The sequence below is a fragment of the Amphiprion ocellaris genome, chromosome 9 (assembly GCF_022539595.1).
Source record: "Amphiprion ocellaris isolate individual 3 ecotype Okinawa chromosome 9, ASM2253959v1, whole genome shotgun sequence".
Classification (NCBI taxonomy): Eukaryota; Metazoa; Chordata; class Actinopteri; family Pomacentridae; genus Amphiprion; species Amphiprion ocellaris.
Genome location: NC_072774.1, coordinates 17,785,552 through 17,807,701, shown reverse-complemented (window position 1 = coordinate 17,807,701; position 22,150 = coordinate 17,785,552). Strand labels below are relative to the sequence as shown.

The following is a 22,150-nucleotide window of genomic DNA, read 5'->3' as shown; positions in this document are numbered from 1 at the left end:
AAGTGCCCAAATCATTCCTGCAGCTCCACACAAGCAAAACAACAACTCTGCATTGCTAGACTGACATGTCACTGTCTGTGTAGCTAAGAGAGCATCCATGATGGAGGTCAGTCAGTTTGGAGGACTGATGGTGCACCACTCAGCCAGCTAACATTTGATACGCTCTTTACGTCTGCACATCCCAACACACAGATCATCAAGAACCTGAGAGGCTCTCATCTGATCTCAGAACAAACATTTATATGCACTTCAACACTCAGAAAAGTGCTCATAAAAGTGTGATGTTTGGGGTGCTGCCATTACAGAAGAAGAGGTACTTGGTGCTTCAATGATGGGTGACATTGCTGTCCGCAGATATCCCATTCAAATGCCAAGAGAGGGCTGCTTTGGAGATATGGATGGAATGCCAGGAGTGAGGAATTATGGACTGTTGGAGGCTGATGAGCTGTATGACGTCTACTGCTACATAGAGAACATTCAGGGTAAGACAACCTCAAGGAAATTCTAAAATGTAGCTATTGCCCTTTTTTCTACTCTTGCTCAGTCCTATGAGTTACAATAACATTTTGTTGATATATTTAAGTGCTGCGATTTGAGAATTCAGTGATATCAATACAAATAAATACAAGTGGGGTAGCCTGTTCAATCTACCTATGCTGTATCGTCATAAGTATGTGTTTTGTGCATTCTGTTGTTTTTTTTTTTAGTTTTAGACTGATTTCAGTGAAGGGAAATCAAAATGCCACAACATACAATTATAAAGTGATAATGTTCCAAATTCGTGTCTACAGTTTGTTTCTTGTATAAACATGACAATGACCTTTTGTACAAAACTAGGATGAATGCAACAGAACACTGACTTCTGTTTAGTTATTATTTAGTAATAGAGAATAACTACTGTTTGCAAGCTTCAATAAATTAGACACAAAAACAACAATTGAAAGGATTAAGAAATTTACTGTGACTCTAATCTTTACCAGCTACCAAGCCAGTTTTAATACTTAAGTGGAACTACAACCTAAGTAACCTGACTCATCTCGGGTTCAAAAACCACTTTTCCTAGTATGCAGTAAATTCAGCTATTTTCATGTGAAAAATGCATGTTGGAATAATCTACTTTTACGCTGTTGTAGCTGAAGAGGCACACATGCCTGCAGCCACTTTTCAACGTCTTGGTGAAAGTCTGAATGACTTTAAGCTATTACAGTTTTGGAATGAGCTTTTAACTATGTCATGAGTATCATTCTCATGTATCCACATACTTAATGCCATGTAATTATTGTCAAAGACTTAAGAACACATTATGAGTAAATATAATTACCCATTGCAAATAAGAATTCTGTGCGCATGTAGTTATGAAAACACAAATAGGACAAAGATAAAGGGAGAAAGTAGCTCTGAAAAACATTAGGGACATTTTAACCTTTAAATTTGTCTTCTTTTTTAAATAAATGGTTTATTGTCAAACTGTGTTTTTGTTCACAACTTATCTAGCGATTTGATCACTCATTTTGCTGCTTGATTACAGTTAGAAAATAGAAAGCAAAATTTAAGAGGAAATAAATAAATAATGACAAACTACCAAAATATGAACCCAATTTGTAAAAGTCTTGATATAGATTCCTTATCTGATTATGCCTAGCATGTAAAACTGCAGCAAAAGTAACCACTAGAATGTCATAAAAACCTGACACTTGTCTTTCAATTCAAAGGTGAGGTGTTTCATGGCTCCACCACCCAGCGTTTCACCTTCTGGGAGGCCAAGGCCTACTGTCTGAGTCACGGAGCTGAGCTGGCCACCACAGCTCAGCTGTACGCAGCCTGGAATGATGGGCTGAACCACTGCAGCCCGGGGTGGCTGGCAGACGGCAGTGTGCGATATCCCATCGTCACCCCTAGAGAACGCTGTGGAGGTGGTGAACCTGGAGTTAGAACCGTCTACAGATTCAGCAACCAGACAGGCTTCCCTGAGACTAATTCTCGACACGACGCCTACTGCTTCAGAAGTGAGAGAAAAATCGAGATTTTTTTTTGAGAAAATTGAGACGTCTGGTTTATTTTCTGCCTGCTGATCTACTGTAAATAGGCAGTTTCCTCCGAGATTTACCCAAAATAAATTGTATGGTCAAGGCATATATAGCAGGACAGAAAGGAAGAAGAAATGTGGCCCAAAATTCTACTTTTATTTTGAACATTTTTCCTCACAAAATACTGGATAATTCAACCTCATCTAATATTTTGCAATCTGAGAAGGCTACATGTAAGAAAAAGTGCTGATGGAACTATTTATAACTCATCAGGCCTTTGTAATAAATCTCCCTGATGTAGAGGGTACTAACTTGTTAACATCAGTAACCAAGATCACATGGACTGTTTTTTTGTGTTTAGCATGTAGGTAAGCTTCCTTTGTTCGTCAAGTTTAACAGCCCTGACAGTATAACTAACATTTTTTAATTCTGCCCTTTATTCCAGGTGATAACGGCTTTTACACAGAATCTCCGCAGGATTTTCTTGCCACTGAGCCAGAGGACATTGGCCAAGACATTGTTTTCTTTACTAATCCTGCTCAGGAGGAGGTCAGCCAGAGTGATGTAACACCCACAATAGTTGAAGAGGTGCAACGTGCCCTGATGACAAATCCAGCAAAACAGGACCCTGTTGAGACTCACTCTACAACATTAGGTTATGACAAGGAGCCTCTCCTCACAGTAGACCTTCCTCAGTCTATGACTCCTCTGTCTGAGCATCAAGAGCATCTGCCCACCAAAGACACCTGGACACCCATAGAGAAAGCCAGCTACCCTGAGTCCTATCAGCCAGCACCTGAAGAAAACCCAGACACAGATGATGAAGAGTCTCATGTGCATCCACCAACTTCCCCAACAGATGATAGTGAACTAACTGTTGCTGAAGACTCCAGTATACCCTCAGTTGATCCAACAACTTTAGTGAATGAAGACACCTTAGAGCCTCACATTTCTGACACTGAAAGCCCAGATACTCTAGATGTTAATGCAACATCTGGAGTGGATGTGTATGAGCAGCTCAACAGCTCCTCAGAGGTGCATCAGGAGAGTGATCTCCCTGTTTTACAAGAGGACCACACTCCAGATGCACACTTGGAACACGCCTCTGGAACAGAACTGGTCTACTCGAGCACCTCTTATGATGTTTCAGAACAGCCAGAAGAAGCCAGCACTGGTACTGCTGAGGAGATATCAGTGGTGACGACAACTTCACCCCACACCGAGGAAACAGATGTTCACTCCACCACCCCATTGCCATCTCTTGATAACAGTACATCTGAGAACCATCCAACTGAAGAAGACTCTGAAGGGGAGAGTGGAAATCTTCCTCCAGATGAGGAAATGCAGAACTCTGTGACGCATAGTTTGCTTGGTATGGACACCGCTGCTACCTCTGAAGTGACACCTACATCTGATCCAAGTAAGTAAGTTATGAATATTAAAACCGCCTTTTGGTGCAAATCTATTTTTTTTTTTACCCTGACTATATGTTGTTTTTTTATATGCTAAAAGACATGTCATGAGTGAATTAAACAGTCAGTGCCATTGATGAGCATTTCCACCCTGACACTGTACTGTACCTGTGACAATCTCAAAATCACAGATTCAGACATTTGAGGTGTTAGATGTAACAAACCTAAGGAACCAATCCAATAAACTTGCACTTTTTCCCTCCATACCATTATTCTTCTTCAGAATTGGTTTGAATGACCGTTATTCCAAAACTACAACTTGCCATTGTGCAGTATAGTTACACAGCAGTTTTGAGATGGAAATGCCCAACACATGGCATTGATGGCTTATTTTCCTGATAATATTTCTTTTAGCATATTAAAACACCATATCAATGTGGTAACAAGATAAAAAAGATTTTCCCTGAATGGGGACTTTAAATTTCCTATTTGAAGCCTTAAAGTGTGAATGCCCTTGATCTGATCAGCAGTAAACATGTCAACATGTTAATGTTTAGCTTGTTACTTCCCTAAAACATTTTTAAACAGCAACATACTAACATTTCGCATGGGAGTGTGACATGTTAACATCAGCATTGTAGAATTGTTGTGGAAATCAGATTTCCTTCTACAATATAAAAGTGTTAATTTCAAAGTAAAAGTGCAGCTGAAATGATTAAAAATCTGACCAGTTGGTGGTGCTTGATGAAAAGTCAGGTACTAAAAGGATGATGAATGAATTTCAGAACAATCTATCCAAGATTTCACTCTAAACTCAAATGTTGAAATACTTAAAAAAAAAAATAAAAAATTACTTTTGTTAATTAATAAATCAAATGTAAAGTAAATGTTTACAAATGACAGTAGTCTCCCGTGCAACTTGTATTTAGGCCAGATAACATTTTATAGATGTCTGACGCCTCTACCCTATTTAAATTTATCTTACAATTATTAACTTAGAATGTTTTTCCATTATCAATCTGAGCTGCTTCAGAATTCTACATAGATATTTCAGATTATGTGTTTTTCTTCACAGGTTATGATTCTACTGAAGAGCACTCAGGTGTAACAATAGAGTCGTCCATCCCGGTTGACCAGGGTGATGAGGATTTCAATAGCACTTCAGAGGAGGCAGCACCAGATGATCCAACAGAGCAAAGTGGACACATCCATCCAACAGAAAGCCCAACAACAGAGGTCATCTCAGTCACAGAAGACTCAGGCTCCAGTGTAGATGCCCCTGTCCTTCACAGCGATCCAGTCACTTTGTTGCCATCCCCATCCCCAGACTCTGTAACACTGTCTCCTCCTTCTGTGGAGGTTGAGGCCAGCTCCCCAGAGATTATAACTTTCATACCTGAAAGTAATGTTTCATCCGGGTCTGAACCTCCGGAGGACATTCAGAATAAACTTGAACAAGAGGGATTAGGAGAAAGCCCAATAGTCTTCCTCAGCACAACCCAAAATATCACGGACAGCGATCCAGAGGGGAGGGAGGAAGACACCGGAGAGGAATCAGGTGAATCGTCAGGAGAAAACCCACACATGAAACCAGAATTCCTACTGACAAACCCAACTCTTTCCACGGACCACACTTCTGAGGCAACAGATGACGAGGTGGGCACCGATGCACCTCCTCCATCAGAGATAAAAATCACACTCATACCTCGTCTGACCCTCACACCTGGTTGGGAGCATGAACCTTCATCTGCCACACCTCAGGAGTCTCGATCTGACCGGGAGTACAGCGCTGAGCCTCCTGTCGCTGAGGAATCTGATGGTGTCTCTCAGGAGCAAGATGTCTTGTTGGAGAGCACGACCAGCAGTATTAATGGTAAAATTTAAAGTAGTTCTCCTCTACTCTCCCATTTGGTGAAATTAAATGAGGCAAAGAAATAAGCCACTTACTTATCACCTGATGTGGAACTGGAGACGGAGCTGTTAAAATCACACAGCACACAAATTTCAGCAGGTATTTAGACTATTGGGCCATCTTTTTAAAAAAATCCATAGTAGAAATCCTGATATAATGGCAGTAATATGACCATAGACTGTGTATAAACAATAGCTGTAGCCTCCATTTCTCAAAAGTGAAGTAATTGTGGAACTGACTGAAACCTGCATTATATTAATGGCAATCAGGAGGCAGCTCCTTTTGTTGCAAAGAGAAGTACAATTTTAAAAATCAGTGGATTTCCCACTTAATTTGTTACACCATTAAGCATTTTTCTTCTTAGTTTATAGTCTCAACTGGTAGTTTTGAGTCTCTTATGCAATACAGCAGTATGTTATTTTGTAAATATGACCCCATTTAGACTAAAATAGATGATGAAGCAGGGTATGATTTAGGGTGGAGTTACCTTGTGCTTGACAAGTCGTTACTGTACAGGCGACTGCAGTGTTAAATTCTCAGCCAGATTGCAACCACCCATTGTTCATCGTGTCCAAAAACCAAAATTGAAATGGACAAACGCCAAAGTTGAGGATTCACAGCTGAGGTCCACAAACAATTGTGTGACAACATTATGGCTACATTCGTTTTTATATACAATCCATAGATTTAAGCTGGTAACAATATACATTTCAGTGAATTATTTGGAATAATAATTAACTTTAAATATGGGCAGGTATGACTACAGGTCTAACAAAAACTTACCACAGACTAACTTAGATCACCACTTCATCTAAACTGTACTAAACAGAGCTGCAGTGAGTTTAGATAGAAATCTTGGTGTCAAAATTCAGAACACAAGCTCCAACATAGGACTTCATTGAAATGCTTTATTTAAAATTGTGGTTCATATAATTAAACTATAACTTTCCAACAATTGTCCTTCAGTGTCGGTAACCTGTGCTCATATAATAAACTGTCTCAACAGAACATGGTGAGGGGGAGACCAGCACAGACGAGCCCTTAGTTAAAATATGCACATGGCGTCCTGAAGAGGAGGAGATCTCCAGTCTGACCACAGACAGTAGTGATGTGACCATCGTTGCTCCCACCATTCTCCCTGAGAATAATAGGGAAGAGGTGGAGGAGCAGACTGCATCTCTGCCTGCTGTCAAAGTTTCTGCTGTGAGACAAGGAGCACTTTCAGGTATTCTATAAAGAAGTGCTGCGCAGCTGATAACACAAACAACAGCTGCTGGTAATATGCTTTATTGTTGTTTTGGGATGGGGAGGTCTGTCTCTGAAAATGTCAAATCAGGAGATTTACTGCATCCTGCAATTTAGCACCTCAAGCTGACACAGCGGATTAGCTTCCCATTTTTGAATTAATCCTCGGAGAATAACTTGCAGCAGGCTCACAACTGGAGACTCCTCACTGTGTTACATAAGATGCATTTTATTGTTCTTTTAATTTATTTAGAAATTATAAACAACTCCATCCAAAGAGTTTTAAATTGCTCCCAGACTGTCATATCACTGTCATATCACACATTTACATTTATTCATTACATTCCCGCTTTTGTCTGAGAAAATGAAGCGCAATCCATTTGTACAGATTTGTGTTGTTTCTATAAATTATACGCAAGTCAAGCGTCACTGGTTACAGAAAAATGAGTAACAAATGAGCCTGGAAAATGGAAAGAACAGCAGACTAAGGAGTTAACTTCAGAGCAATAATCCTGTGTAAAAGACAACCATGTCATGTCAACGTACTATGACAATATTTATTTACTTAAAGTGAAAAAAATCATGTGTATGTAAAAAAATGCTTATAGTTGATTTGAACTTTAGAAAAAAATAGACCTTGGACAAGCATAAAGAATGGTCCTTCCTCCATGCACAAAATCATTACAGGCTCTTTAAACTTTCACATTCACTGTACTGCTGCATGAGCAGTAAGATAATTTCAAATTATTACTATAATATACATTTCTTAAACAAGCTTTGTTGTGCATTATTTTAAGGAAATCACATAAAATATTTTGCAGCAATTAAACTATAATATACTATACAGTAACTAATTAGTGGGAACTATAACTGATGTAATGGCTCCATCTGCTGGTGTTTGTTGATCTGAAAATTAGATGCTTATGCTGTAAATCAGGCAGTGAAAGCTTGGAGGGTTTCTTTACTTTATTAGGTTGCAAGATTCATGCACTTCAGAAAAATTTATTCAAGTTAGAAAGAAAGTACAAACTGAAAATGGAAAGTCTGTCTTGTTTAGATGAAAAATAAAAAGCTAAATGTTGGTATACATAAAGCATGCTTAGAATGAAAAAAATATATGAAATCATGCATATAAAATTAAACTTTGCTTTGAAATGACATGAGCTCTGTTACTGCCATCATCTTCACATGTCTGCAGACTCCTGCCTGGAGAACCCTTGTTTGAATGGAGGCACATGTGTTGACGGTGAATCAATAAAATGCTTTTGTTTGCCTGGTTATGGAGGAGACTTGTGCCAGACAGGTGTAGTTCCTGCACACACAGTCTTCCAAATATTAGCAAGACCTTTCTAACAACCCAAATTTTAATCATTTCTTAATATTTTTCTGTCCAGACTTGGAGGTGTGTGAGCCGGGCTGGGAGAAGTTTCAGGGCTTTTGTTATCGTCACTTTAGCAAACGGCAGAGCTGGGAGGCGGCTGAGCAGCACTGTCGGATGTGTGGCGGACATCTACTGTCTGTCATGACTCCTGAGGAGCAGGACTACATCAATGGTAAAACTTAACTGAAGAGAAGGTGGAACTTTTCAAAGATTTAATGATATGGAAGCAGAAATATGTTTGGGTGAGTTGGATGTTATTGATTAGAGTCTAAGAAAGAGAAAAAATCCATATCCATGTATAATTCATGAAAAAGTTGTGTTGTAACTATTGTAGCCTTGTTTTAGAGTCCAATATGTTTTGGTTATTGAGGAGTTCTTTACAAAAAGCATAGCACACTTTTTAAACTGACTTCAATTGTTTCCCAGTTTCAATATGACTTTGAAACCAAAATATTTACATACCAACACATTTAATCTATCGGGTCCAACATTCAGTTTTCTTGTCTTGGCATTAAAAGATTGATATTTGCAATGATTTTTGATATTAATTGCCAGAAACTTAAACCCAGATAAGATACATAACAGTTACCGCTATTGCAAAATACCTTAAACAAGTCATCAAAAGAAAATCGCACAAAAAGGGTTGTGAAGGACAGAGTAAATTTTATTTGCTGTTCGCCAGACAACCATCAAATTTCAGGTGAAGGAATATCCTTGAAGGCTCCAGTGGGGAGGTTTCAGTGCAGCTCTTTGCATTACATTACTTCTCACTTGGATCTTGTATCTTGCTACCTACAACAGTCATATTGCAGGAGGTATCAAACGAGTGATCTTCCATCCTGACATTCCTCCAATTCAGACCCTTGAAAGTCATTTAACAACGAACCCACTCCCATCCATCCATAATAGACACAACAAGGACCTTTCATGTCTTCCACCTTATTGAATCTGTTTTTTTTTCTTCCTTGGAAAATTCCACGGTCTTGAAGTTGCTGTTGGTATTTCGTCTGGCAACCGGGCGATGAGATGGTTATCTCACATTCTTCTGGTGGTTGCCGTTTTACTCTGCAGGATCATATTACCTCGTGCTGTTATGTAAGGAAATGTAAAGGAGTTGTCATAACAAAACCACAGTCAAGTTTGTCAGAAAATATACAATTGTATGCAGTAATATTATACACAAACATTTCATTCGGGCCTTTCTATTTTTCTAAAATTATGTATTTTAGAAATATTATAACTATATATTTTTTCTCCATTTCAAATGTATTTTTGACCATACAGCCAGTGTGGAGTCGGCTAAACGTCAGCCTACTTTGTTCAAAGCTAATAAAGACAAAATGATTCAGTTTTATTTATTCTGTATTTGTCAATAATTAGAACTTGTCCTTCTTGGACAGATTTTATACCACTACGGATGTATTTTACTAAATTGTCAGCATTTACTGAGTAGTCTCTCATCCTCTACTTATGGGTGCCACCAGGAAGAGTTAAACGCAAATATATTCATGAACACATGTAATCCAATGCAGTGTGTGTGTAATATAGCCATGTTACAGAGGCTATATTCTGTACACCTGAGATTTATAAACTCCACTTTAAATCTGAGTTTAGCTAATTGTGTCTGTACATCTGCACTAATTGCTTATTTTGTTTTATGTCCTTTGTCTTTTTTAGCATTTTATGACATCTTATCTTGAAATAAATAGATTTTGCTTTATGTAGTTAAAGCACATATATTATATAGTTAAAGCACATATATTGCATAAACCCATACAACATACATTGTAATGTTTATTTTAGACAAATACAGAGAATATCAGTGGATTGGACTCAATGACAGAACCATTGAAGGAGACTTCCGCTGGTCAGACGGCAGCCCTCTGGTGAGTTTTACTGATTGTTCATTACCGTTTCACCCTAGTATTTCACAAGCTCATATTTAAATTGTAAGAATAAAAATTTGTGATTTGTTTCCTGTGATTTTCTTAGTTTTTCTCCTTCTTGCAGTCTTAAACTTGTCACAATGTAGTACTGGATCCAGAACAAGAAACTAAGACAGGAGTGAGGACAGAAAGGTTTATTAGGGAAGAGGTGAAATGGGTGAGACTGGCTGGCAGAAGGAAATGTCTTTGTGGTGGGATATAGTGGGCTTGAGTAGGAGTGAGTGTTTGGAAAACACAAGAGATGCACAGGAAAATTGGCTGATTTACTACCAGGCAGTGATAGCTGACAATCTGGGCAAGAACGGCTAGATATCTGGTGTCTTATACTATTCAGCACAGTTGAAGAACCGACCAGCCAGCAGGGACACAAACCCATGGCAAAGAAAAAAAGCAGAAAGGGGAGGTAGAGAAAGACTAAGTTAAGTTATTAAAACACAAAAACCACTATTCACAGAGCTGTATTTAATTTTCCCTGTTTGTTCAGGTGACTCAGCTCTAACCTGCGCTCCTCTCTCCGACAGCTCTATGAGAACTGGTACAGAGGTCAGCCTGACAGCTACTTCCTGTCTGGCGAGGACTGCGCAGTGATGGTGTGGCACGATGGCGGCCGCTGGAGCGATGTGCCGTGCAACTACCATCTATCGTACACCTGCAAGAAGGGCGTCTGTGAGTTCGCTTTATCTTACCGAACTTCACCTTTTCTAATGCCTTCTTTTCTAAGATCTCCTAAATCACAAGAATCTAAGAGGCTAAGTTGTTTCCAACAGCCTCCTGTGGCGAGCCCCCCCAGGTTCCCTTTGCTAAGGTGTTTGGGAAGAAGCGGTCGCGTTACGAGACCAACACCAGGGTGCGGTACTACTGTGAAGAGGGGTTCATGCAGAAACTGAATCCTGTGATCAAATGCCTGCCTGGTGGTCAGTGGGAGGAGCCTCTGATTACCTGCATGCCAAGTGAGTTTATTACATGCCTGACCTTGATTTGGCAAAACACATAACAAGGTCATATCTGCTACTGAGTGAATGTTATCTGAACTGATTACACAAATTTAAAAGAAAAAGCTTATAACAGAATAACGGCAAATACTGTACACTGTACACTGTACATATCCTAAATGCAACTCATACTCTCTGATAACAAGCCCTATAATCCTTTACTTTTCGATTTTCTCCCACCTCTAGCCCATTCAGTAGAAGAGGACTCAGTTACCTCACATCCTGACCAGCATGAGGACGTCATGGAGCTCCAGGGTGCAGCCACAGAGAAAGCAACTCCACTGTTCTGGGACATTAAGTGGAATGATTAAAGCCATTTTTTTAAAAAATGGCATTTCTCCTCCTGTTTTCCTACTTTTCTCTTGTCTCAAAAGACTGCCCGACCCACTTCCTGCATCATGTTCAGCTGTATCATTCCCACTGAAATCTTGTCAAGGCCACAAATCCTACAGTCATGGCAATTGCTATTACCCAAATATGTGTTTTCCAGTACTGCAGAAAGTGATGTAGGCTTTAGGAGATGTCGTCAGAAAAGCCCACTCTGATCTCATACGACCTTAAAACAAAAATTACAACGCTGGCGAGTAGTTTAGTAAACTTATCTCTTTCAGTAGCGAGAAACACAAACTTTGTGAAGCATCTCTTTCAAAAATAAGCAGTTATTCATAGTTTGACAGTTTATAATATGGACAATTCCTTTTCCATTGGCTCATTTTGAATGGTTCAACATGTTTAACAAGTGGAATTGTTCTGGCTTACACCTAAAAACAAAACAAAACAAAAAAACACACATTTTGTGTCTCTGAAAATGTAGTAATCATTGATTATCAGATGATTAATATACATAAATGATAACCTGTTTGTTTAAACAGAGAATCTGTTCATTTAGCCATTTGAAAAATAAAGCACTTACTGCACTGAATCTGCTTGATCTAGATTTCCCTGGATAGCACTAAACAGCAACACTTTGGATCAACAGTTCGTATTTTTTCAGTTTTACACCTAAGGACAATTTGTAATTATGCAGAATAATATCATTTATTTAAAACAGTGATTCACAAGACACATACACATACACATTACATAATTACTTAAGTGTGAATGTTACTTTTGCAATCAGCCCTTCTTTAGTTGAACATAGTTGTGCTGTAGGTAAAGTTAGTAGACATTTAATTCATCCTGTGGAATGACAGTGCTAAATTCATGAATTTATTTTAGCATTTGTAATTAACTGCTGTTCACGGTAATTTTCAGAGTTCATGTCTCCAAGTGTGAACTGCTTCTTGGCATTAGCTGGTCTGACATTTACTAAACCGGTTGGTCTCAGAGTCAGACAGCTCCTCATTTGTATTGTAATACAAAATATTATCAGCTTTGAAAACTGCGCCAGATATGTGGCACGTTTATTGGATATTTCGGCACAATGAAAGTTAAATAAATACAGCTTCTCTGTTGTAGTTTAGTGCAATGGTTCATCACAGCCAAACATCTCATGTAATCACCTCTAGCTGGAAGCACAATCAAGATTATTACCCCCAGGTGCAGCTACTTTTGCAGCTGTTTCGATTTCACTGACCAAAAAATGTTTTTCATTTAATGGCACAATATTGATAACCAAATAACCTAAAATGTCTTTTTTTAAATTGTCCAAAAATACAACTTGCGTCACGACTGTGTTTCTCTGTTTATACTCATTTAGTTTTTGGACTGCCATGCAAGAAAACTGAAAAAAAAAAGGCAAAATTAATTGTTTTTGTTGTTCTTCCACTATGGTCTGACATAAATATGCTATACAGCTGAATCTTATTATTTTTAAAAATCATAGTCAGCTGTATGAATAATGGAAGTATTTGTTGCAATCTTAAAGTATTCCTGTGATGTTTTAATTAGGCAGTTTTACAACAAATGACACTCTACAAGAAGAGACCGATAAATTGGAGAAATGATGTGCCATAGTGATTGTTCAGGGATCCACATTTCTGACACATTTGCAGTTAATTCAGATCTGATATGTCTAGCTTTGTCTCTTTGGTTAGTCAGTTGGTTGGACACTTCCATCAGTCATTTTGCACATAGTTGTCGCCTGTAGTGTTACTACTACATTTTTCTTTTCACAAAATGGGCTCATCTTTTTTTTTGCTTGACTTTAAAGTTGAGATAACAGGAGGAGGCAGATGTAGGGACATGCCAGGCGTTCTTAAGAACTGTACAGATGCAGTTTATAGCTGAGATCCACTCGCAGAGTGAGTCACCGTCGTCTGACTGATCAGATACCATTCTGATTACAACTTGTTTTGTGTTGCTAACATGGGTTTTTCCTGATCCAAATACATGTTAATACTGTGAGCATATGGAGACAGAGCGACTGCATGTCCAGCTCGCTCACTCCCCTTTAATTTCCCACCTGTGTGCTGGAGAGTTGCTGTCAGTGATCACACCTGAAGTGACTCTCAGCGATTACACTGAACTCCAGCCATGTGGATGTGGTTCCCCTTGATTGCAGTTCCACTGTGTTTTACTGTGATAACAGAGAGTATTCTCCAATACATCTTTAAGCACAATGTTAATGTCAGCAGATATAATAAATTAGTGTCTCAACTGTTGCTTCTTGGAGAGGAAAGAGTTTTTTATTTTTTTCATTTTGCTGAAGGAATAAAAATGAGATTCCACTCAGACAAAGCCGAACCATTCGACTATCTCTGAGTCCATATGACATTTTCTCAAGTGTGCAGATCACTGACTCTGCTCATCCTCTGGTGCTTTTTATTCAGGTGTCTCTTGGACTTTGTACGATGACGTGCTAATATGAACTGCACTGTATCTGTATCCAGCCAGAACTGTATTAATGTGCAACGTTCTAATCAGACTTTGACTTTAAAAGCTATTTAGATAATTGTGTTCATTGAGGATCATTAAGGAAAAGCTGATACTTTAATGTCACTGATACAACCATAGCAACCAAGTACAGTCATGATCACAATGACAATGCAGATGATGTTAACTGTTGATTTAATGAATCTATAGTAAATAAATGTAGGAATGATACAGTAAAAATAGATCCAATAAAAACTCATCAGTTGAATTTTTGTTACATTTTGTCTTCTCATTTAACTGTATAAAAACATTAAAAATAGTGTTTGTAAGAATTCACTTGTGACCGGTAATTCTAACAGTGAAATGTCTCATTGAATACGATTTTTCATGTCACTTTATGGTACAATTCCAGCATGAGACTTATGGAATGCTTTTTTTCAGTTGTCATTTGTGTTTCATGGTGTTGTTTTTGATTCATGTTCAATCGGAGAAACTTAAAGTCAAGGAACCGACCGTTTAAAGCAAATAGTTATTCAATTAAATTTGGTAGAAAGAGCTCTGCCATTTGAGAAAGTAATCCCCCTTTATTGAACACCAATGTGAATGAGCTGCAGCAGCAAACAGAGCTGGTGTTGAGTGTGATCACCAGAGTAAATATCATATCACAATACCCACACTTAAATTACTATGAATACGGCTGTACAGCATGTTGCCAGCAGCTGATGCTAATCCTCCAGTCATTAGCCTGTCACTCTCCTTTTGCTGTCTGTGATGATTCTTTCACAGGTTACCTCCATGTGAGATGGGTGGAGCAATCTAATCTAATATCTTTCACCTGGGCAGGCTGGCACATGGTTATTTAGGCTGGCTCCTCACTCTGGCTCACTGTTTGTTATCATCAGCATCTGCCTTCTGGGTTTAGTGTTGCACTTTTCTTTGTAGATTCATTTATTGGGTTGTTTTGGTTTCTTTTTTTGTCTGTGTCGCTGAGTGGCCCCTAACCCTTCTCAAGGCATTGTAGCTGGCAGTTTGTGATGCTCAATCATCTGTAAATTTTATTTTAAATCCAAATACTCAATTGTCTTAAAGGAAATATACATTCCACATGCTGTGCACACACTGACCACTGTGTGATGACTGACTACCAGCCTCTGGTGCCTGTGTACAATACACATATCAATAATCTATTCACTACACCAATGTGATTCATATTACAATCTCCCACAAAAAAATTACACAATTTACGAATATTTTTACAGATTAATACATTGATACGAGGATCTTTATTGAATAAATTAAATTACATGACATTAATTTACAGATGAACCACTTCAATGAACTTACAGAAAGCAGATCAAAGACATGTTAAATGGATACTGTGTTATAGATTTAGTGGAAGATGATTGTGCAAGAATAACATGTATTACACTACTTACTTCCAATCTGCTAATTATTCCATTGGTCCCAGTAGCTTGTGTCATCTAAATACAGTGAAATTCTCTGTTTTACTGGCTCAGTTATTTTTTTCAAGAACAATTAGTACATTTGAGAGCATGAATGCTAGAGAGAAACTGAAGGTTTACCAGCCATAACCAAATTTTAGCAGCAACTGGCTGGTAGTTGGTGGACAAACTGCAAGCATACAGGGGAAAAGATGCATTCATTTTAATGCCAGATTTATATTTTTGTTACTTTATACGGAAGAAATAAACATAGGAAAAAGGCTTTTAGCTGTATGAAGAATTGGTGGTCATATGGTCCAGTCATTGGGTGTTCTTTCTGGGTGCAATTTTGGGGCACATGTCAGGGGAAAACGCAGAGTTTAGAGCTACTTCTATTTGGCCTCTAGATTAAATTTGGATTTAACAAATTATGTGAAATTGGGGCCGTACCTGAAGAAAATTCAAAATGCGTCACATCTAAGTAAATACTTAAATTTTCAAAAAAAAAAGCTCAGATACAATAGAACAGTGTAATTGTCAGTAGTTTCAGATGTGAGGTCTCTTGTTTTTGGGACAATCCATTGGTAGACCAAGATGTTTATGTTCAGTGAATTCTTTTACTTTTATATTTATATGGACACACAGCTCTGACACTGTAAAAAGTGGATTTGTTTCTTTTTTTTTTTGTTTTTTTTTTTTGGCTACCTATAGCAGTAGGCTCCATAGAGATGTGTTGTCTTGTTGGGGAATCCAAATGAGCGCACCCCTGCCTCGGGGATGCCCCCACAGCGCTCTCTGGGGTTGCTGATGGGAAAACGCACGCTACCATCTCTCAGCCACCCGCCATCACATTGATCGTAGTTTCGGAAACGCCAGGCAGCATAAAGATGGCCGACCAACGCTAGCTCCGCTCCCATGCGTTGACAAGCATGAACTGCCTGCTCAAAGGAGAAAGACCCTGGGATGTAGAAGACGGAGCCTGTGAGAGCGGGAAAGATTTGCATAGAATCAGACCGTTATCATTTAAATGTAAACATAACTTCAAAAACAGAACCTGCAGCTGTTCAGGTGTCCTCATCGTTTGGCAAGTTCAGACTCGATTGTCACCTTTTTATGACTTTAGTGGAAGCTTCCAGGGAAAGAGTCAGCCAAGTATTTTCCGGCTGATGAATATGTTTCCATGTTGTCACACAGAGTTTACTGTTCTGTCAGGCCTATCAATCCTGCTGTTGTGCAGCAGCAAGTAAAGGTCAGTCTGTTGCTCCAGAGTTGACAGTCATAGTCACTGCACTGAAACACTACAAAATTATTGCACAATATAATGGGAAACCTTCCCTTTACAGGACAGTGCTGCTTTGAGGGCATTAGCAAGAAAATCCACACTATGGTGTTGGAATCCGGGAATGTTTTCAGGTGCAGAAAGGAACACTGTTGCTAAATAAGTCTGATGTGGGGACTGGGTGAAGCAGTTTATGAAATTGCAAAATAAACTCCAAGTACAAAAATGAATCGATTCATGACCGATTCTTACAGTAAAGAGTTTTAGAAAATTAACTCATTTATTTTAAGTGTAGGTTTTCACAAATAACAATTTTGTTAACCCGGAGAAACAATAAAAAGAAAAATCTCTTGATTCTTAAATCAGTTGAATCTAAGTGCAACTTATCAACCTTTTTGCTCCAGCAGTTTAGCCTCTACACTGCTGCAGGTGCAAGTGTTTTCCAGAACTGTGCCTGTTGAGTCACTTACAGGCTTGAAAAGCTCCAACCAGAGCACAGCAGTTCACGTTTATTTTTTATTTATTTATTTATTTTTTTGCCTCACTTTAATCTAATGAGAAAATCAAAACCAACATCTTCATCTCTCAAAACTTTGTAACTTCAGTACCCTGTCTGCGGCTCTCAGCTACAAGCCAGTAGATACTAAAGGCATAGACTTAAAATATAGCTTCATTTAAATTCAGTATTCATTGAAACTGTTGGACAAACATTGCTAAAATAGGAGTAAATGTGCTATTTATTGGGGACTATTTCGAATTTTGGTGCACTAAAGCGCGTTTGGGGCTACAGGATGGTATATGTGAAAGTGAGACAAAATATGTTGGTGTATGTGTGTGTTCATGGTAATAATGAAACCCAGTGCAATGCAGGGACTATAACATGTCAGACACTGACCAAGTAAGCTTTGTGCCTAAATCTAATAAAACTAAAACATCAGTCATGACAGATTTTTAAAAAAAAAAAAAAAAAAAAAGTTTGTGCTGTATTTGTAAAGCAATTAAAGGCTACATGATTTGTCATTTACTTTGGAAAATTTGAATTATTAGGTTCACTTGATGTTGTTGAAAAGCCACTTTCATGTAATGATTTTTGCTCTAGAAAAGACAGAACTGCTAATACTGGGGAATCTAAATGGAATACAGTAAGAATAGGAGTATCACACAGTTTTTGACACTTACATTTAGAATGCTATAGACTGAAGTAAAATTTCTGTTTTGCTCTGAAGCTTACCACTGTTCTGGGAGGTGAAGCAGAAAGCATCAAACTTATCATGATTCTTATCCTTTGGCCCATAACTGCGGATGCCTGGGAGCAACTCTCCTCCACAGACGGGTCGAGGATGAAGGATTGGATAATGAACAGTTCCATCAAGAAGCCAGCCTGCATTACACCAGTCCAGGCCTTCTGTCCAGGCTGCAGGAAGAGATAAGGTGCCCCAAGAGAGCTGATCAAACTGTAGACAACATTCATTAATAGGAAATAAACCATTTGGACAGTGTGGTACCTCTGTAGAGCTGACTGTATGTGGCTAAAATGCCATCTTGCTCAGCACAGGCCTCCTTGGCTTCTCGGAAAGTGAATCTGTAGCGACCGTTTTTACTCTGATATGGGAAGACCACACCTAGAAATAGAAGAGCTCTAGTCAGTGTTTGTTTTCCTAATCCATGTTGAAATTATAACATTTCCAACACTTTCACACCATCACCAGTAGCAGCTGGAAGATTTAAACCTCTTTAGCAGCTGCACAAGGGGTATGTGTTCAAACTTATATTGATATTTCTAAATGCTACATTCCTTTACCTTATCTAGACCCTGGTGGTTGCTTCACTTACCCTCAATCCTCAATGTAATATCAACACTTTCATCCTCGATGCCATTGACCAGCTCACACCGATACGTGCCGCCATCTTCCAGCTCAAGGTGGCTGAGCTGTATGGAGGCGTCCATGGTGTGAGCCTTCCGGAGAGAAGCCCGCTGTCCAAGATGACCGTACGGCTTAAAGGCATGTGCATTTGATATCATGATAATGTTCTCTGGCCCGACATGTTCTGGCTGCAGCTTTGTCCATTTAATCTTGTAATGGCTGGGTTTGCTTCTGAGGATGCACGGCAAGGTGACATTATCTCCCCTTCGGCCAGCAACCTCAGGATACACGGGGGGCTCGAGGAGATGCTTCAGCTTCTTGGATGCTGTGGATGAAACGGCATCCAGAAGCTGTCAGCACAGTTAAATTGCCATCAAACGGATGATATATACCAATAAAAACACATGAAACTATTCAAGCACATTAAATAAAGCTCAACTCACACTGAACAGATGTCACATTAGATGTTCCATCTCAAACTAGTGGGAAACATTCTCTGTGATCACTAGTGTGAGGCTAAAAGTATTCAATGTTTAATTACAACCCATTGAATGTAGTGTAGCAGCAGGTTTCCTGTCATTTTTATTTTTACCTTTTCAATTTAAATCATTAATGTTTAACTGCCCCGTTTCCCCCCCAGTGTTGCTAGTCAGCATATTGTCAGCAATAGTCATTCAATAGATTTGTATTCAGCAATTACCTCCATAAGCAGTTACTGTCAAATGAGGCCTACAGCATACAGTATATCCTGTCACTGGGAGTAGTTTGCACTGTTCAAACAGAAAAACGTTACCTTACTACAGGTATTTATTTCAAAAGCTTTATATTGTGAAAAACCGATTTGGAAATTAGTGTTTCTTGTGCCCTAACTTGTCATTTTGTAAAGATGTTATTTATTTTTGCTATTTTTTTTTATTTTTGGAAATACCATAATTTGCACATTATTTTACCTTTTTGTCTGTCTGATCACATCATTTCTAAAAAATAAATCGGACATTACAGTTTCTCTGTACTTGAGTAGTCTTTTCACCTAATACTTTTTTACTCGAGTAATTTTTTTGGATGACTACATTTTACTTCTACTTGAGTGATCTTATTTTGAAGCAATGTTACTCATACTTGAGTACAATTTTTGGCTACTCTACCCACCTCTGATCACTTGGTTCTCTCCAGTTGCATTTCTAAATAGCTGCTTAAGATGTTTTTGCAGCCCCCATTGTTGTTAGACATGTAATCTTAAACTTAAAGCCCAGATTTATTAAGATATACTTCTTACTACCACCAGTATTGACAGATGTCACATCAGCTGGGACTGAAATACACAGATTATAACTACAAAACATAGCTTATGATCATTCAACAAAATTTCAGAAAAATTTGCATCCTCTGTGCATCCATAAGCATGAACACAAGCCGGAATGTGTTTTAGATGCTAAGTAAAAACAAACAGCAGCCTCTGGGGCTGAAAAATTTGTCAGGGCAGAAAATTGCAGTTCCTTGAATGGCCACTTGTAGTTGACTCCAAAAGTGAGTCAATCCCCATAGACCCCCATGTTAACATGGGATTGCAATATGCACGGACAACTCTGCAGGCATATATTTATATTTATTTCATACAATACCATTAAATAAAAGTTAAATACGTGAACACACAAAGGTAAATTAGCTCTATGACTCCTTGACCTGCATAAATATAAATGTTTGTAACGTTATAAACACAAACAGCCCTGTCGGTACCTCCGGCTCTGCAGACACATACTATTGGAATATTTTGAGTGAAATCATTCTTTAAAACTGTAAGTTCTGCATTTAAACGGTAAGTTGTGCACTGCAGTGACCATCTATTGTGGTAACTTTTAAAAAATGCTCAATGTGCGACCGGAAGTGTGCAGCCCTCTCGGTGCAGCCTCCGGCTCTGCAGACATACCTTCTCGCCAACACAGCCATGACTGGAACCACCACACTAAACTACAGACCACTGTTCAGGAAACCTAGAGGTGATGTCACAGAGGGCTTATTCATCTTTTTATGCAGTTGGTCGGTACAATCTTTGAAGCCATGCCTGTCTTGAATGCTGGACATTGGTATCAAAGTTTAGTTGAAATTTGGCATGTAAAGTTAAATGTTTAAAGACTCAAATGTGACACTAGTGCAAGTCATGTGAAGACATGGCTGCACTTTTTCTGAGGTCAGTACTGCAACATTTAACTGCAAAGCAATCCCAAAAACTGATCCATTACATGACACTGTTAGGACTCTACCTGCTCTGTTGGGGGTATATATAGCTGAAGACCAGGTGAAGCAGCTGGATGTTAATAAAAGAATCACAGCGCACTTCATCCTGAAGGAAGTCACTCTTTCAGCTCCTGTAATTCATAAGAAAACACATAACAGAGCTCTGACTATGGTTCAGTTTTTGGGTGTATAAAACCAGTTACATTTTGTCCTCACATACCAACTGATATTTTTCATTCAGTAAAAATTCCACTCACTCAGATGTAGAAGATTTGACAATCAGTACATGCTATGGCTATTTCTATTTCCCTTTTAACTGAAATTAGCAAAGGCAAAGACAGAAACCTGTGCAGTTATCCAGTCATCCTCCTGTGCTGTCCGACATGACGATGTTTTCGGTGTCTCAGCTTAGGAAATTCCTTGTTGATGCATAATTTTATTTTATCCTTATTCTTTATCTCTATTGGGTCCTCTGTCCAAGCCCTGAATGTTCAGCTGTCATCGGTTTCTCACTCTCACCCCCCAATCTCTCTCCTCACGCCAGTCATATGGTCCACTCTGTGATCAGCAGTGTGTAAACAGGACTGTTGTCCTCTCTGCTCCAGATGTTAATGACCACATGAAGGTCTGACACTCACAGGCTTTGTTTTTGTTTTCCTCCAAGTTCTCTATTCTTATTGTTGATTAAAAGCCGGTCAAATGAAAAGAGAATTGCAAAAAAATTGTTATGGAGTGTAAAAAAAAATTACAGCTGTTTTATGTGTTTTCTGTTTTATATAGGTATAAACTCAGCATCAGAACTGAGAAAAAAAGAAAACCAATCTTGTTCAATTCCTACGATTGTTAGTGAAATACTAACAGTCAAAACACTACTTTCAATAGTCATCCTAGTAAAGTGTATTTTGTATACTTAGTAAAAAGTAAAGGCTGGTGTAATAAAGAATAAATGTGCATAATGCTTTATGCTTGCTGGACGTAAAAACATTAAAGTAACACAATATGAGTTTCCAAATTATGGCAGATTTAAAAAACAAAACAAAACAAAAAACTGAGATTAGATATCAGGATTTGGGAATAGGAAGTGCAGTTCTGATCCATAATTTCCTCCAGAGCCTTTAATTAAAACTATGTAAAGATTAAGAAATGGATCACTTTCTAATCAGAGTTGAATGAACCAGCAGACTAATCTGACATCAGGCAATGTAATTATCGTACGGAACATGTCATACAGTCATACACTGAATTACGTTTTTTCTCTTTATTTTTCTGTCTTGTGAAGTGCTTTGTAACTTGGATTTTGAAAAGTGCTCTATAAAGATTATTCTTACTAATGTTTGCATCTTGGCGAGTGCAGGCTGCAGCATCATGAAAATGTGCATGTTGACTGTGACCCAGGTCAGCCTGACTCCTGACATATGCCAAAGACCACACAGACCTGGTGAAAATACAAGATTCTTGCACCAAGTAAGCATGCTAGCTTGCACATTAGCAAGAGGAGTTACTTCTAGGTCCTTTACCTGCATTATCAAGATGAACAGTGACTGTGTACAGCACTGTGGGGTTCTAAGCAGACCAGATGGCTTGTCTTTAGGAACCTCTG

The 22,150-nt window shown here is 38.6% G+C and overlaps 2 protein-coding genes across 5 annotated transcripts in view; one reads left to right on the top strand and one right to left on the bottom strand.

The window, feature by feature from the left end:
- Positions 1 to 13,997, top strand: part of bcan (brevican) — a 31,775-nt gene extending 17,778 nt beyond the window's left edge. For 2 of the 4 annotated variants that reach the window (XM_023288369.3, XM_023288370.3), the window contains exons 5-15: positions 355 to 482; positions 1,713 to 2,006; positions 2,473 to 3,447; positions 4,515 to 5,312; positions 6,358 to 6,576; positions 7,795 to 7,899; positions 7,991 to 8,149; positions 9,781 to 9,863; positions 10,445 to 10,589; positions 10,691 to 10,873; positions 11,102 to 13,997. In XM_023288369.3, coding sequence (XP_023144137.2) covers positions 355 to 482; positions 1,713 to 2,006; positions 2,473 to 3,447; positions 4,515 to 5,312; positions 6,358 to 6,576; positions 7,795 to 7,899; positions 7,991 to 8,149; positions 9,781 to 9,863; positions 10,445 to 10,589; positions 10,691 to 10,873; positions 11,102 to 11,226 — 3,214 coding nt within the window. In that variant the 3' untranslated portion in view covers positions 11,227 to 13,997. Of the gene's footprint in view, positions 1 to 354; positions 483 to 1,712; positions 2,007 to 2,472; positions 3,448 to 4,514; positions 5,313 to 6,357; positions 6,577 to 7,794; positions 7,900 to 7,990; positions 8,220 to 9,780; positions 9,864 to 10,444; positions 10,590 to 10,690; positions 10,874 to 11,101 lie in introns of those variants that run through there. The other 2 variants (XM_035956401.2, XR_004848815.2) reach the window with 2 other exon arrangements.
- A 996-nt stretch (positions 13,998 to 14,993) lies between these two features.
- Positions 14,994 to 21,120, bottom strand: hapln2 (hyaluronan and proteoglycan link protein 2). Its single transcript, XM_023288371.3, has 6 exons — positions 20,896 to 21,120; positions 20,577 to 20,681; positions 18,284 to 18,640; positions 17,956 to 18,072; positions 17,682 to 17,864; positions 14,994 to 16,150 (listed from the first exon to the last, which is right to left on the bottom strand). The coding sequence occupies exons 2-6, from the start codon at positions 20,653 to 20,655 to the stop codon at positions 15,873 to 15,875; spliced, it is 1,014 nt and encodes a 337-aa protein (XP_023144139.1). The 5' UTR covers positions 20,656 to 20,681; positions 20,896 to 21,120; the 3' UTR covers positions 14,994 to 15,872.
- Between the last annotated feature and the right edge of the window lie 1,030 nt (positions 21,121 to 22,150).

Excerpts from the sequence above, each read along its gene's own strand:
- hapln2 (XM_023288371.3), bottom strand. The coding sequence starts at position 20,655 with ATGAAGTGCGCTGTGATTCTTTTATTAACATCCAGCTGCTTCACCTGG. Across the intron at positions 18,641-20,576 it reads ATATACCCCCAACAGAGCAG|CATCCAAGAAGCTGAAGCAT; the intron begins GTAGAGTCCTAA and ends TTTCATCCACAG. Across the intron at positions 16,151-17,681 it reads CTTCACCTCCCAGAACAGTG|GCTCCGTCTTCTACATCCCA; the intron begins GTAAGCTTCAGA and ends CCGCTCTCACAG.